The 14,716-nt window shown below is 28.4% G+C and overlaps 1 protein-coding gene across 1 annotated transcript; it reads right to left on the bottom strand.

The window, feature by feature from the left end:
• Positions 1–13,681: 13,681 nt before the first annotated feature.
• Positions 13,682–14,449, bottom strand: BDBG_04847 (uncharacterized protein; the record flags this gene model as incomplete). Its single annotated transcript, XM_031721862.1, has 2 exons — positions 13,682–13,969; positions 14,309–14,449. 2 exons carry the CDS (start codon positions 14,447–14,449, stop codon positions 13,682–13,684), a joined length of 429 nt encoding a protein of 142 aa, XP_031578360.1.
• Between the last annotated feature and the right edge of the window lie 267 nt (positions 14,450–14,716).

The raw sequence follows: 14,716 nt of genomic DNA, 5'->3' as shown, positions 1-14,716 counted from the left end.
TACTTTTAGAGAGACTTATAAGAGTATTTATTTTTAACTATTCTCAAGATTTTTATAAGATGAGTAGAGAAGTAAGTTCTTTATATAATCTGAACTATACTACTTATACACTCTGATAAATAGTATAAGAATTCACTATCTTCTTTAAAAGTTCTTATATCTTCAGTCAGAAGTATTTTCTTATAAGTAACTTACTAATTATTATATCTGTAACATGACCTGCTAGAGAAGAGTTATAATATCTTTTAATAAGTTCTATATATAGAAACTTATTCATAGATATATAAATTCAGTTATCTCTTTATAAGAGAGTATTTAAGTCTTTTTAATTCTTTATTTCTATAGAATTAATTCCTGATGTAAGCAGGTTCTGAATATACTGAGTATATTTATCCTTCAGTTGCAGTTCTGATAATCTGAACAGAAGATTTTATAAAGACTTATACTCTGTTTTCTCTTATATTAGATTTTTTACAGTACTTTTTAATACTTATAAACTCTTCAGATTATAGATACTCTCTCTAAGAATCTTTACAGAGATTCTCAGAGTGTTAACTCTCAGTGTTATAAGAAGTAGTTATACAGACTTTTTGTCTCTCTTTCTTCTCTTCTCTTATAAAGAAATAAAAGACTCTTCAGTTAATCTCTTTACAATACTTAGTCTGAGTATCTTATAAAGCTTTTCTCTTTTCTCTAGTCTCTCTGTATCTGTTATTCTGATCTTCTTAATATAGTCAGATCTGTAAGAGAGTCTATTTACTGAGTTCTTAGTTTTCTTAATATACTCTATATTGAATCAGAACTCACTCAGTTTCTGAGCTTAGTAAATCTACTACTGTAAGAGTCTCTTGATTAAAGTATACTATTATAAGCTATTATAATCAGTTCTAATAGTAATTACTATTATAAGACTCTTAAAATAGTGATATTAGTAATAAAAGAATTTCACTATTATAAGAAGCTTCTGATTATAAATATTATAGTTAATCTCTATGAGTTGTATCTTCTATGAGAAAAAAACTACTGAAACTCAGTTCTCTTTTAACTGTAGTTATAAGACTATTTCTGAAATTATAAAGAAGAAGATATCTATCTTTAATCTGATTAAAAGTAAGAGATTAAAGTATAACAGTATAACTATATCTTTAAATATCTGTTTTAATCTTATAAAGAATTCATAAGTGTCTGAGATAAGAAAGTTCTTACAGCTCTTTCTTCTTAATAATCTTTTCATTCTTTATTTATAGAATCACTTCTTCTTATTTTCACTCTTCATTATATTTATAAGAGTTAAGAAGATTCTTATAAATATAAAGATAAACAATCTATAGAAATTCACAAAGCTCAGAAAGATATACATCTTATAAATACTAGTTAACTCTGATTATAATAGAATAGTTCTCATCTGTAAAGATTTCATCTGATTATTATATATAGTAATTATTTATTCTAGAAAATTAATCTGATAAACGCTTAAGTGATACTTTACAAGCTTAATATACAGTTCTGTCTCATCTAAGATCTTTAATACAGTTTGTATATACTCAGTGCATTCTTTCTTCTTTATAGAGTACATCATCCCATTATTCAGATATATTATTATAAAGATATTCAGATATATATAAAGTATTTTATTAATAAAAGACTGAAATACTATAGAGATATTAATTAAACTAAAAGACAATGCTAAATATTTAAATAATCTCAGTGTGATTTTAAAGACAGTCTTTTATTCATTCTCAGATTATATTCACAGCTATATATATGTATTAATTGTATTCAGGTATATGAATATAACAGCTTTTATGAGATAATTAATTATATTCTCAATTAGAGATAGAGAATAGTGACACTTTATAGTCTTGAAGTTCAGATTGTGATAGTTTATATATAATGTGAGATCTTTATTCTTTTTCTTTATAAATATTACAGAGACTTCTGTGAAGATCTGTGAAGATTAAATAAAGTTATTCTTCAGATTCTTCTTTACATAAGTCTGCAAACCTTCTGTCTTATAATGAAAGAGCTTATAGCTTAATTCTCAGAAGAGTGTCTATTCTGCTATTAAATCTATTATCAGATTCTTCTTATAATAAGATAACAGCTCAGCTGTCTTAGCTGAACTGAATGTTTCTGTGAGATTTTGATATTTCTGTGATATCTGAAGCTTAGTTTTCATAACTATAAAGTTATTATATAAATAAGCTTATCTTCTCTAATTAACTCTACAGTATTAACTGATTCTATCTTTATAAGTAAGTTTACTAACACTGATTAGAAGTATACATCTGACTTGTGAGTAGTTATATATAAATTATATCTGTAAAGTTATATAAGTCTTAAGTATATATTATCTATAATATCTATAATAATTATAGTTTCAGTAAATCTTCTTCGAGTTCAGTTCTGAAGAGATCTTGTAATTCAAAAATGTAGCGGGCTGCGCCCGATCAATCATATAGACTATTCTGTTACACTTCACAGATTTCAACCGCTCCATTCTGGAACACGTACGCCCCGATTCTCGGCCATTCTCAATCACTGATCCTCGGCCGCCACAAACGCGTATAGATTCTTCCACTCCGAAGCTCCATCACATACATCATCACATACATGTATAAATATTCACTTCAATCACTGATTCTCACACTTTCTCTTTCTTTTCCTTCTCTAATATTTTTCTCTTTGTTATATAAGATCTCTAATATTATACTGATCTATTCAGTGTAGGCCTCTTATACTAGAAAAACATTCATCATCTTCTCATTAGAAATAATTATTCATTGAGAGATATCTGAACATATAACAACATGTAAGAAAGAGAAATAATCAGTTAAAGTGAATACTGAGTTCTCAGATAAAAGCTTGCTTATCAGTCACTCTGGCCCTGTAATAAGATCTTACAAAGAGAATATCAGTAAAAGACCTGAGAGTTCTGACACTCAGATGTATAAGATATTCATATGATTACACTTCTTCAGATTTCACAGATATCACACATCTGACAAAATAATATAACCATGTCTAATGATAATATAAAACTCTCAAACGCGAGCATAGACGCGATGCCACAATGACTTCAAGCAATGTTGAAATTACAATAACAATAAATAGCTGATATGCATGCAACTCAATAACTTCAATACAAAGAGATTCAATAATTAACTCATGCAATTTCAACACCTACAGAATCAAATACAAAAGTGCTGAAGAAATGCTTAGATATCTCTGTATATTTCAATACTTTCAATCTCACTCTCTACTCATCATGAAGAATGAAAATGCTTATAAAACTGAGTGTAGATGAAGATGTCATTGATTCATTAATCAATCAAGATTGATATATCAATGAACAATTGAAGAATTATGTGAAATAGAAGTTTCATTCATGAATGAAAGCATGTGAACCAGTGTTGCAAATGCCTGATAATATTATCAAATATCTTGATATTCTGTTCTAAGACACTGTCATGAAACAGAAAGTGTTAGATTGATTACAGAGTATCTGACAGAGAAACACTTCTCTTATAATATTCATTTCTGACTCTGACATCAAGATTCTAGAAGCAGGTGATCAATCTTGAGAGAATTGAATGAAGATTAGTATGCTCAAGAAGACATAAACTTTCAAACTCTTACAGACTCTTGTAAGTGTAGATGAAGACCAGACTTATGAAGATTTCTGCACACAGCTCTGAACATTGAATGACTATCTTATCAAGCTCACAAGTATACAGAACAGTGATAGAAGATGTTACATCTCAGTGACTCATACATCTGAATCAAAGAGAAGTAGCAGCAATGATGCAGATGCTATGAACTGAATAAACTTAAATGTCTATACATAAGCAAGAGTTTTCACTGTTTGAACAGACTTCTGAGTTCCTGAGATCACTTCTGAAGAAGTCATCAATCAACATCAATATGAAGTATACATCAACTGTAACTGATTAGAACACATCACTTTCAACTGCTGATCAACCTATGTGTCTTCACACTTAAGAGAAAGATCAGTGCCTTCTCATTCAAAGAATGAATTAACATCTGTTCATATCAATCATGTTACATTAGAGGAAGATTCAGAAGATAACTATAAGAATATCTCAATGAAACAGGAAAAAGATTAGCTTCTGTTCAAATTTATAAACAGAAGCTTGAAGAGATTGAATGATAACAATTTAAAGAGAAAATGACAATGAATGCAATTCTTGTATCTACTGTGATTAATAATATATATAATATAAAAGTTATGATAGACAGCAGACTATGTTAGACTGACCGCCGGGACCATGAATTTCCCGTTTGGTCCCATTTGGTCTGGTCCCATACATTTCTTGGCGTGAATCCCGCTGGGACTGGCTATCAAAAAAACATGTAAAGTGACTATATATCAGATCTTAAAATGGAACCATGACTTGAAAAAAATGAGAAAGTGGTTCCATTTGGTCCCATTTAGTTCCATTCTTGGCATAAAGTTACTATTTTTAGACATTTTAAGGTTTTTTTTAGACTATTTTTAATTTTTTAAAAAGTATCGCTTTTTGGTAATGCTCAAATGAGATTTAAAGTCATTTAAAGTAATAAAAATAATTTAAATTGAGAAGTGGAAATCATGGTCTCATTTGGAAAATGTGACAAGAGTAGACAGTAAGTCTCACTGAGACAGTATGGAACTACTATCTAATGTTAAAACCATGTAATGGGATCAGTTGAATTGGTAATGGGACTATCAAAAAATCTGGTCCTGGTCCCAGACACGGTCACACGGTCAGTCTAGACTATGTTACTATGCAATGATAAAATCTTCAGTTATAAGATATTATAATATTCAGTATATTCTCTTATTAAAACTTCAACTTCTCACAGAATTCAACAATTTAAAAGATGTTTGTTTGTACTCATTACATAATAAAACTAAACATAGATATTAGAGAATATCAGTGTGAAGACATCTATATATATAAAGTTAATAATCTTGATTATGATCTGATGTTAGAACTTGCCTGACTATCTGAACAAGGCATCTTATTAAATACTTAAAACAGAAGTTTAATATTCTCTAATAATAATAGAATTCATGAAGATAATATTTATAAGACTATGAATCTGACACAGATCTCTGTCAATGCTTATGAAATACTCTGAAAAAAAAGTCATTAAAATCACTGACAGAGTTACTGATAAAGTCACTAATAACAGAACTATATATCAATCTATTCTGCCAGTCTGATCAATATCAAGAAAGCTCTAGAAAAGTTATTCTAAACTATAATAACAGATTCTCACACAAAACTCTCTTAATAATATCATGAATATCTAGATATCTTCTGATAAGATAATATTATGAATATATCTTCTTGACAAGACTCAGAAGTGAATTGCAGTATCAAGTTAGAAAAGAAGAATGATGAGAACTCTGAGTCATTATAAGACCCTCTTTAAAATATGTCTTGAGATGAACTTCTTCTTCTTCAGAAGACACTCTGTGATCTGTTAGATAAGAAATTCGTATATATTAGTAACTCTTCTACTGCAGCTTCTATTCTCTTTGCAAAGAAGTCAGATAAAGAACTTCAATTCTGTGTTAACTACTGAGATCTGAACAGACTGATAAAGAAAGATCAATATTTCTTATCTCTTATCAATGAAACTCTAGCACAGATTGAGTAAGCTCAATGATTTACAAAGCTAGATATCATCACTGTATTTCATAAGATTTGTATCACTGAAGAAGATGAATGACTTACAGCATTCTGAACATGTTATGACCTCTTTAAATGAATAGTCACACTCTTTGAACTGACTAATAGCTTTACTACATTTCAGAAGTATATTAACTGAGCACTCTGAGATTTTCTTAATAAGTTTGTATCTGCTTATCTAGATGATATTCTCATCTTTATCAATGAATTCAGAAAAGAGTATTAAGAGCATGTACAAAGAGTATTACAATAATTACAAGAAGCAGAACTATCAATCAATATTAATAAGTATGATTTTGAAGTTAAGAGTTCTAAATACTTAGATTTTATCATAGAAGCTGATAAGAGAATTTGAATGAATTCTGAGAAGATCTCTATCATTCTCAAATGAGAAGCTTCATATACTATAAAGAATATATGACACTTCATTGAATTTGCTAACTTCTATTAGTGATTTATATAAAACTTCTCAGATATCACAAGATCACTTACAGATCTCACTAAGAAAGACTCAGTATTTCAATGATTAGCAGACACTGAAGCTGCATTTACACAGATAAAGAAGAGGTTCATTAATACCTCTCTGCTAATAATATTCAATTCTGATTGTAAGATAGTTATTGAGGCTGATTTCTCTGACTATATAATAGAAGAAGTGATATTGTAATATGATAATAAAAATATTCTATAATCATGTGTCTTTATGTCTAAGAAACTGAGTTCTGCTGAATACAATTATGAGATCTATAATAAGAAACTTCTCACAATTATACACTGTTTAGAAGAATGAGACTCTGAACTCTGAAGTATCTCTGAATTCAAGATAATCACAGATTATTAGAGTCTCAAATACTTTATAACTATCTGTAAACTCACTTAATAATAGATATGATAATCTGAGTTCTTAAGCTGTTTTCATTTTACAATACACTACTATTTAAGCAGCCAGAACTCAATAACAGATGCTCTCTTATGATAAGAGTAAGATATGTCTTTCAATATAGGAGACACCTGTTGAATGAACTGAGAACACTAACTTCTAGATCTGAAGATATTATTTGATCAAGATGAAACAACTCATAACACTATATACACTTCTCTGATTAGAACACTCTCTCTTCAAATTGATACTGATACTGACACTGATACTGATATCTCAACTTCTTCTGAATCTACACTAGATGAATTATAGCATATAACAGCTTAAACTGATGAACTTCTTCAAGTGCTCATTGAAGCAGTATATCAAGAAGTACCTCAATTTTCCTCAGAACTATGTATAAGAATCAACATCTCAGAATATTCAATTAATGATAATAACACTCTATAATTCTGTAAATGATGCTGAATCTCTCACTCTGAACTCTTATACACTCAGATAATGTAAGAGATGTAAAATTCATATATAACTAATTATTCAGACTGTGAATAACTGTATAGAATACTCTTCTGAGAATTCTACTGATCTGAGATATTAAACAGTATCAGACACTTTATCTGAAACTGTAACTATTATTCTTCTATCATCTTATGAAAGAACTGTAGAAAAGATCGGCTGAAATCACTCAATATTCTTAATAGAATTTGATGAGATGTGATAATTGACTTCACTATCAATCTCTCTGAGAGTAAGAGTTATAGAAACATTCTGATTATTATGAATTGATTGAGCAAAGATGTAATATTGAAATCTTGTAATAAAATAAATGCTGAATAAGTCACTGAAGCTTTTCTACAGAGCCTGTTCTATCAGATGCATGAATTACTGAGATCTATAGTATTGAATTAAGACTGTCAATTTGTGAGTACTCTCTGAACAAGAATCTGTCAAGTTCTCAAGATTATATACTGTCTGTCAACTGACTATCACTCTGAGACTGATGATGTGTCAGAATGAACAATTTAAATTATAAAGAATTATCTTTGTAATTTCTGTAACTACTTATAAGATGATTGATATAATCTTCTTCTACACATAGAGATCACTATCAATGATAAAGATGCTGTTTCAACAGATATAAGTCTGTTCTTTCTTACACACAGATATTACATGAAAGTACTGAATCTTCTAGAAATCACACATTTCACACTGAATCTCTGCAGTTCAATTCAGATCACTGATAATTAGACTGACCGTGTGACCGTGTCTGGGACCAGGACCAGATTTTTTGATAGTCTCATTACCAATTCGACTGATCCCATTACACGGTTTTAACATTAGATAGTAGTCTCCTACTGTCCCAGTGGGACTTACTGTCTACTCTTGTCACATTTTTCAAATGAGACCATGATTTCCACTTCTCAATTTAAATTATTTTTATTGCTTTAAATGACTTTAAATCTCATTTGAGTGTTACCAAAAAGCGTTACTTTTTAAAAAATTAAAATAGTCTAAAAAAAACCTTAAAATGTCTAAAAATAGTAACTTTATGCCCAAGAATGGGACTAAATGGGACCAAATGAGACCACTTTCTCATTTTTTTCAAGTCATGGTTCCATTGTAAGATCTGATATATAGTCACTTTACATGTTTTTTTGATAGCCAGTCCCAGCGGGATTCACGCCAAGAAATGTATGAGACCAGACCAAATGGGACTAAACATGAAATTCATAGTCTCAGCGGCCAGTCTACTGATAATATAGTAATAAAACTTTAAGATATCTGTGATTAGACAGAAGCCTTCATAATAAGTATTAAACAGAATTAAGAAGATTGAATTAATGTTCACTGAGACTCTGCTGAACAATATAAGATAGAAGATCTGATATAATTGAATCTTAAGAATATACAGATCACATGTCTATCTCATACACTGAATTATCATTATATCAAGTAGAAAGTGATAGAAGTTCTAGATAGTCATAACTATTATCTTGATGTACTATCAGAAATTCATAATATCTTTCACACAAGCTTACTCTGCTGCACTGTCACTGATCTGTTTTCTTCTCAACTGACTTCTGACTGACAGTTGCCAGACATCATAGAAGAAGATAATGAACTGGAGTGAGAGATTGAGAATATTCTCAATGAGAGATCTCATGGCTGTAACTAATAATATCTTATGAAATGAGTCAGATATGATTATCTGACCTGAACTCTGAGTTTCATATTATCTGAAACAGAGGTTCTTGACTGATGAGAACTGCTTCTGAAAAAAGAGAACTAATGTGACAGGCTGCGCCTGATCAATTATATAGACTATTCTATTACACTTCACAGATTTCAACCGCTTCATTCTTGAATGTATACACTCTGATTCTCAGTCATTCTCAATTACTGATTCTTGTCTGCTATGAACATGTATAGATTCTTCCACTCTGAAGCTTTATTATATACATCATCACATACACATATAAATATTCACTTTAATCACTGATTCTCACACTTTCTCTTTCTTTTTCTTCTCTAATGTTTTTCTCTTTGTTATATAAGACCTATAATATTATACTGATCTATTCGGTATAGGCCTCTTATAAAAAATAACTCTTATAAGTCTCTCAGCTCTTAGATCTGAGTTTTCATATTCTACTTATTATAAGAGCAGATTCTGAGTTTTTATCACTTCACTTATTCACTCTATAAGCTTTAGAAATACTACAGTGATCTGAGATTTAAAGTTTATTAATACTTTTTATACTTATAAGATAGTAGTACTGTAATACAGTCTCTCTCTATAAGTATATATTCTCATTGAGAGAGTAATAGATTCAGATATCAGCTTTAAGATTCTTAAAAAGACAGTTACTAACTTTGCCTATATCTTCTTAAATTTCTATTTTAATTTATTTAGACAGTTTACATAGAAATATTCTGATTTAAAATAGATAAAATCAAGACTCTTTTTCTTAATCTCTCTATTATATATTATATACTGCCCCGGTGGCTGAATGGTTGATGCGGCCACCTGGTAGTGCCTTGGCGTGGGAAACCAAGGCGCGTGGGTTCGAAACCTGCAGGGGATGCATTAAATCCGGAACTCAAGCACCTCAGGTTTCTAATAAATACAGAGATGTATAAATTGCTTCAACAAATTGCTCTATGTTCCTGGAATAGAAAGTTATTATCACATGTATTTAATTGTTACTTCTTTGTATTTCCTATATTCTTGTTATCTTGACATGGTCTCAACACCTGTATTTCCTCCTGTATAATCAACACTTGACCTGTATTTAACATCATGCAAGAACTCATTATAAGCTCCGCTTGCATATGAGTATAGTGAAAGAATAATAATAATAATAAAAATATATTATATACTCTATTTATAAGAGCTTATAAAGCTCTCTCTCTCTGCTTAGTAGTCAGATATATATCTCTCTATATTTTATTATCTTTTTTCAGTTAATCTAATCTCTGTTATTCTGATTCTTATAAGATTAGTTAATAATCTACTTTTTATCAATCTGTGACTCTTACAGTGATTTATAAGCAGTGAATAAGAGTTATCAGTTTCTTCAGAGTTAAGAACTTAGAGTCTTACTTAATAAGCTTATTCTGTAATATGATTAATCACTCAACACCTGCTTACACTCAACGCCCGCCATTTCGCCATCATGATGATGAAATATTTTCATTCATATCTCAACAATGTAATTAGATTTTAAGGTGATATATTATATGATGAAAATGTATATAGAAAATTACATATAAAAATATACAGCTAATTCTGTAGATGTTTATTAAGCTTAATAACTCACTCAGAATGTGAAATCTTGAGTGAAGACTAGACTGACCGCCGGGATCATGAATTTCACATTTGGTCCCATTTGATCTGGTCTTATACATTTCTTGGCGTGAGTCCCACCAGAATCAAGCCTTAAGAAAATCTGAAAATGAACCATTTCTGAGAGAAATGACATGAAAAATGACCATATTTAATTCAAGAACAGTGAAATGAGAGTAATTTCTCAGAATAAACTGTGAAAGATGATCATTCTTTCAAAATCAGAATGAGACTGAGACTGAAGATTAAATTCAGTCTCATTCAGTTTATTCAGTGATTACTTATATAATCAGAATTTGATAATAATTATTGATAATACTTATGAAACAACTAAATACATTCTTGTGTAAGTTTATTCTTCACTTTCTTATGAAAACTACACTTCTCTAATATACTGTGATTAGAGATATTAAACTGTCTGATAATTCTATATTTTATAATCATAAGTTTCTTGATTATTTCTTCTTATAATTGTTCTCAGTAATAGTAATAAATATCTCAGCTTGAGTTGAACTTTCACTTCATTCTGATCTCTATCAATGAAATTATCAGAATATCATATATTATCAGTGCAACAGTTGAATATATACTCTTAATAATTTTTTATAACTCTAGAATTGATTTAACATGTAAATTTATTAAATCATCTTGAAGATAGTAATCAAATTCAGTTTTATAAGTATGTAGTTTTGTCTGATTTTCAGTTATAATCAATGTATGTAAGTTCTGTTTTAAAGTTAGTATTATAATTCTATATAATATGAAGTGTTATCAAAGATTATTACTTACTAGAGAATCATATTTCACTGTCTTTACATCTCTAACATCTGCTCATTCAAATCTCTGATAGTTAGCATTATAGTAGTCACAGACTAATTTAACATATAAGTCATATTTCTTCTCTGTTCAATCTTGAGAAGTGTAGATATTAACTCAATGAGAGAGATCTAGTAGAGCTTCTACAGTATAGTACTCTGTAAAAGATTGTTCAGTTTTACTGTAGTAATATGTCAGTTTATCTCTTACAGTAATAATAGCCTGTGTTATAGCATTATCTCAGACTGAATTTCTTTTTAAGTGATTCAACTGCTTCTTAAGATGAGTAAATAAACTATTATACATTTATCAGACTGACTGCAGTATTAATATACAAGTAATTAAGACTATCTTTATTATCTTATAAAACTGAAACAGTAAATCAATCACATATTTTAACTGAGTTCACTTTATATCAGAAAGTTTCAATATCTGAATCTTTTTCTGATCAGAGTATTGTGCTCAATGATTAATTATCTGATACAATCAAAGAGCTTAAATAGTTATCTTATATATTAAACTTCACTGTATTTTAATATTCTGTATCATAGTCAGTGATATGACTGATTTGTTTATTTATTAAATATTATAAAATTATTATTATTATTTAGAGAAGATACAAATTGTATTAGCAATGTTTTGAATCTGTGATATTTAAATTATTAGTCAATCTATTCAAAATTAACAGTAATATTATTCAAAAGCATTATCAAAAAGTAATATTAAAAAGTGTTATCAAAAAACATTATCTTTTATAAAATAAATATAAAAGTTACTTGAGTAATCACTTACATCTCATTCTCATTTTAAGAATCAGTCATCTCATTATTCTTTATCTTGATATTAAGATTTATTATCAGTGTTTATATCACAAGTTGAATCACATGAGTAATACAGAGAATATGACCTTGTTTATTATTTCAGAAATGCAAAGTCAATTTTTACTTCAAGCTATTCATCATAGTATAGTTATTCACAGTATTATCAGTTGTAATTGTAAGAAGACTAAGACTAATATCTCAATAGTTATTTTTAATCACAGTCATTAATATCTCTGCTATATAATCCTCAGTATGACTACTGATTAATAATTCAAATTCAATTAATGTCTCTTAATAAGTTCAGTTCTCATCAATATAATAACATATAACTCTTATAAATGTAAGATTATTTATACTAGTCTATACATTCACTGTGAGAGACACTCTTTGATAATTCTTCAACTCTGATTCTAGATATTATATATTAACTTTATAGTATATCTTAAGATTGAACTGAAGACAGAATTGATATAGAATATAAAGATTTGAATTAAGTATTTAAAGAAGTGTTCAGAATTCAGAGTTTTAAATTGATTAAAGAGAAAGATTCAGAGATATATATATATAAATTAATTATTCACAGAAGTTATCAGATAAGAGTTATGAAATCAGAGTACTGATATATGATTGTTTTCACATAATCTTCTTCAAATTAGAAAGTTAGTATTATTACAAATTATTATCTGATAGAGTAACTTATCAGCTTAGTAGTAATTTTCTGATTATTTTTCTTTTATTATCTGTATTCTGATGACTTCAGATGTCAGAAAATTTCTTCAGAATCATGATCAGTTTATAATAAATATTTCTGAATGAAGTTACAGTGATTATAGCAGAGAGATAGCTCTTCAGTAATCTATAATATAATCTATTGATAATTATTTCATAGTTCATCTCAGTGTTTGTGTTAAGTTTTTCAAAAATTTTATAACCTGAAATCAGATGTAAAGAATGAAGTAATTATTCATTATAATTGAAAGAGAGTATTCTATATTGAATTGTAAACAATATAGACTTTGTGATTCATAGTGATTTCTTGAAGAGTTTATAAATCTTTAATAGAAATAAAAGAAGTGAAAGAAGTAAATTCAGAAAATATAATAATAATTTAAGAAAGATGATAATTTATTTTCAATAACTAATTACTGATGTATGTAAGAAGAATTAATATAAAAGAAAATAATCTTCTTTCTTAGCTTAGTTATAATTTTAGTACTAACTCAGATTGAATATTATCAATGTATAAAAGTAAATAAACAATCTTGATTAATCTCTGTCATATTTCTTGAATTATATTAATATTATGAAAGAGAGTGTTATTAAATTGCATTATCAGATAATATCATTAAAAATATATTAATATTGTGAATATCAATGTTGAAAAAATATTGATACTTATACATTATAGTGACATGATAGTTGAATATATATATATATATTATTTCTGATATTGATAATTGATTACAACTTATATCATAATTTTTGAAAACTTAAAATTAATTTCAAATATTAATGAATAGTTACAAACTTATAACTAATTAATATAAAAAGAAAAAAACTTTTTCTACTTATTATCTTTCTTCTCTTTCTCATTCTTCTTATCATTCTTCACAATTCACTTCTTATTCTCATTCTTCTTCTTCTTCTTCTCATCTGAGATAATAATTATCTTAAAATCACTCTCTGCTATCTTCTCAGAGAAGAGTTTCTGCTGCTCTCTCTCAGCCAGGTCAACCTGCATCTCAAAATCCTGCATTTTCTGGTCTACTGTCTCAGGTTTCATCTCAGTGATAAGTAGATTGATATGCTCAGAGAGCAGAGCTGTCTTCTCAATATTCTGAATCATGAAGTGCATTTGAGATCTGAACAAGGTCTTAATTCTCTTCTCCTCTGTCAGCTTCTGCTAAGTAATTAGAGAATAGAAGTATTATCAAAAATTATTATCTCTTAATAAAAAACTTACTAGTTTTGACTTTCTTATCTTCTACTTTAATATCTTCTCAATCTTCTTCTACTATTACTTATTTATAGTAACACTCTTATTCTCTCTCTCTCTCTTCATCTTGATCTTAAATTATTCTCAGAACTTCTTCTGATTTTACTGCTGCTGTATGAGACTCTTCACTATCTTCTTTTTCAATCTCTCACAGGTGATGTCATCTGTATTATTTCTATACTTACTTCAGTCTAAATCTATCAGAAGTATTACTTAAAATTGTTATTATTCTGCTCTCTTACAGACTCTCTTCAAGGTATTATAACATATCTTATAATCTGTCTCTTTGTGCTTGAATATCTTCTTCTTCTCTCTCTTCAATCTGTAATAGTACTCACATGCCTTGATGATCTGCAGAACTGCAGAATATTTGAAGAGAAATGACATGATTAATTTTGATAAGTATTGAGAGAGAGTGAAGGCAGAAGAGACAGCTAGTAATAATATAATAATAATAATAATGATGATAATGATAATGATAGTGATGATGATAATGATAATAATAATGAAAATAAATGATGATGAAAGGAGAAAGTACATTGAAATATATTATTGACTTATCAAAATATAAAGAGACAAAAGAAACACTATTACAGCTTTCAGAGATGTATAGAACAGCTACAGTGTTGTATAGCATATTATCTTCATTCAATA

This window comes from Blastomyces gilchristii (genome assembly GCF_000003855.2).
Source record: "Blastomyces gilchristii SLH14081 genomic scaffold supercont1.8, whole genome shotgun sequence".
In the NCBI taxonomy this organism is placed as follows: Eukaryota; Fungi; Ascomycota; class Eurotiomycetes; order Onygenales; family Ajellomycetaceae; genus Blastomyces; species Blastomyces gilchristii.
The sequence above is the reverse complement of the archived record's forward strand: the minus strand, read 5'-3'. Positions and strand labels throughout refer to the sequence as shown.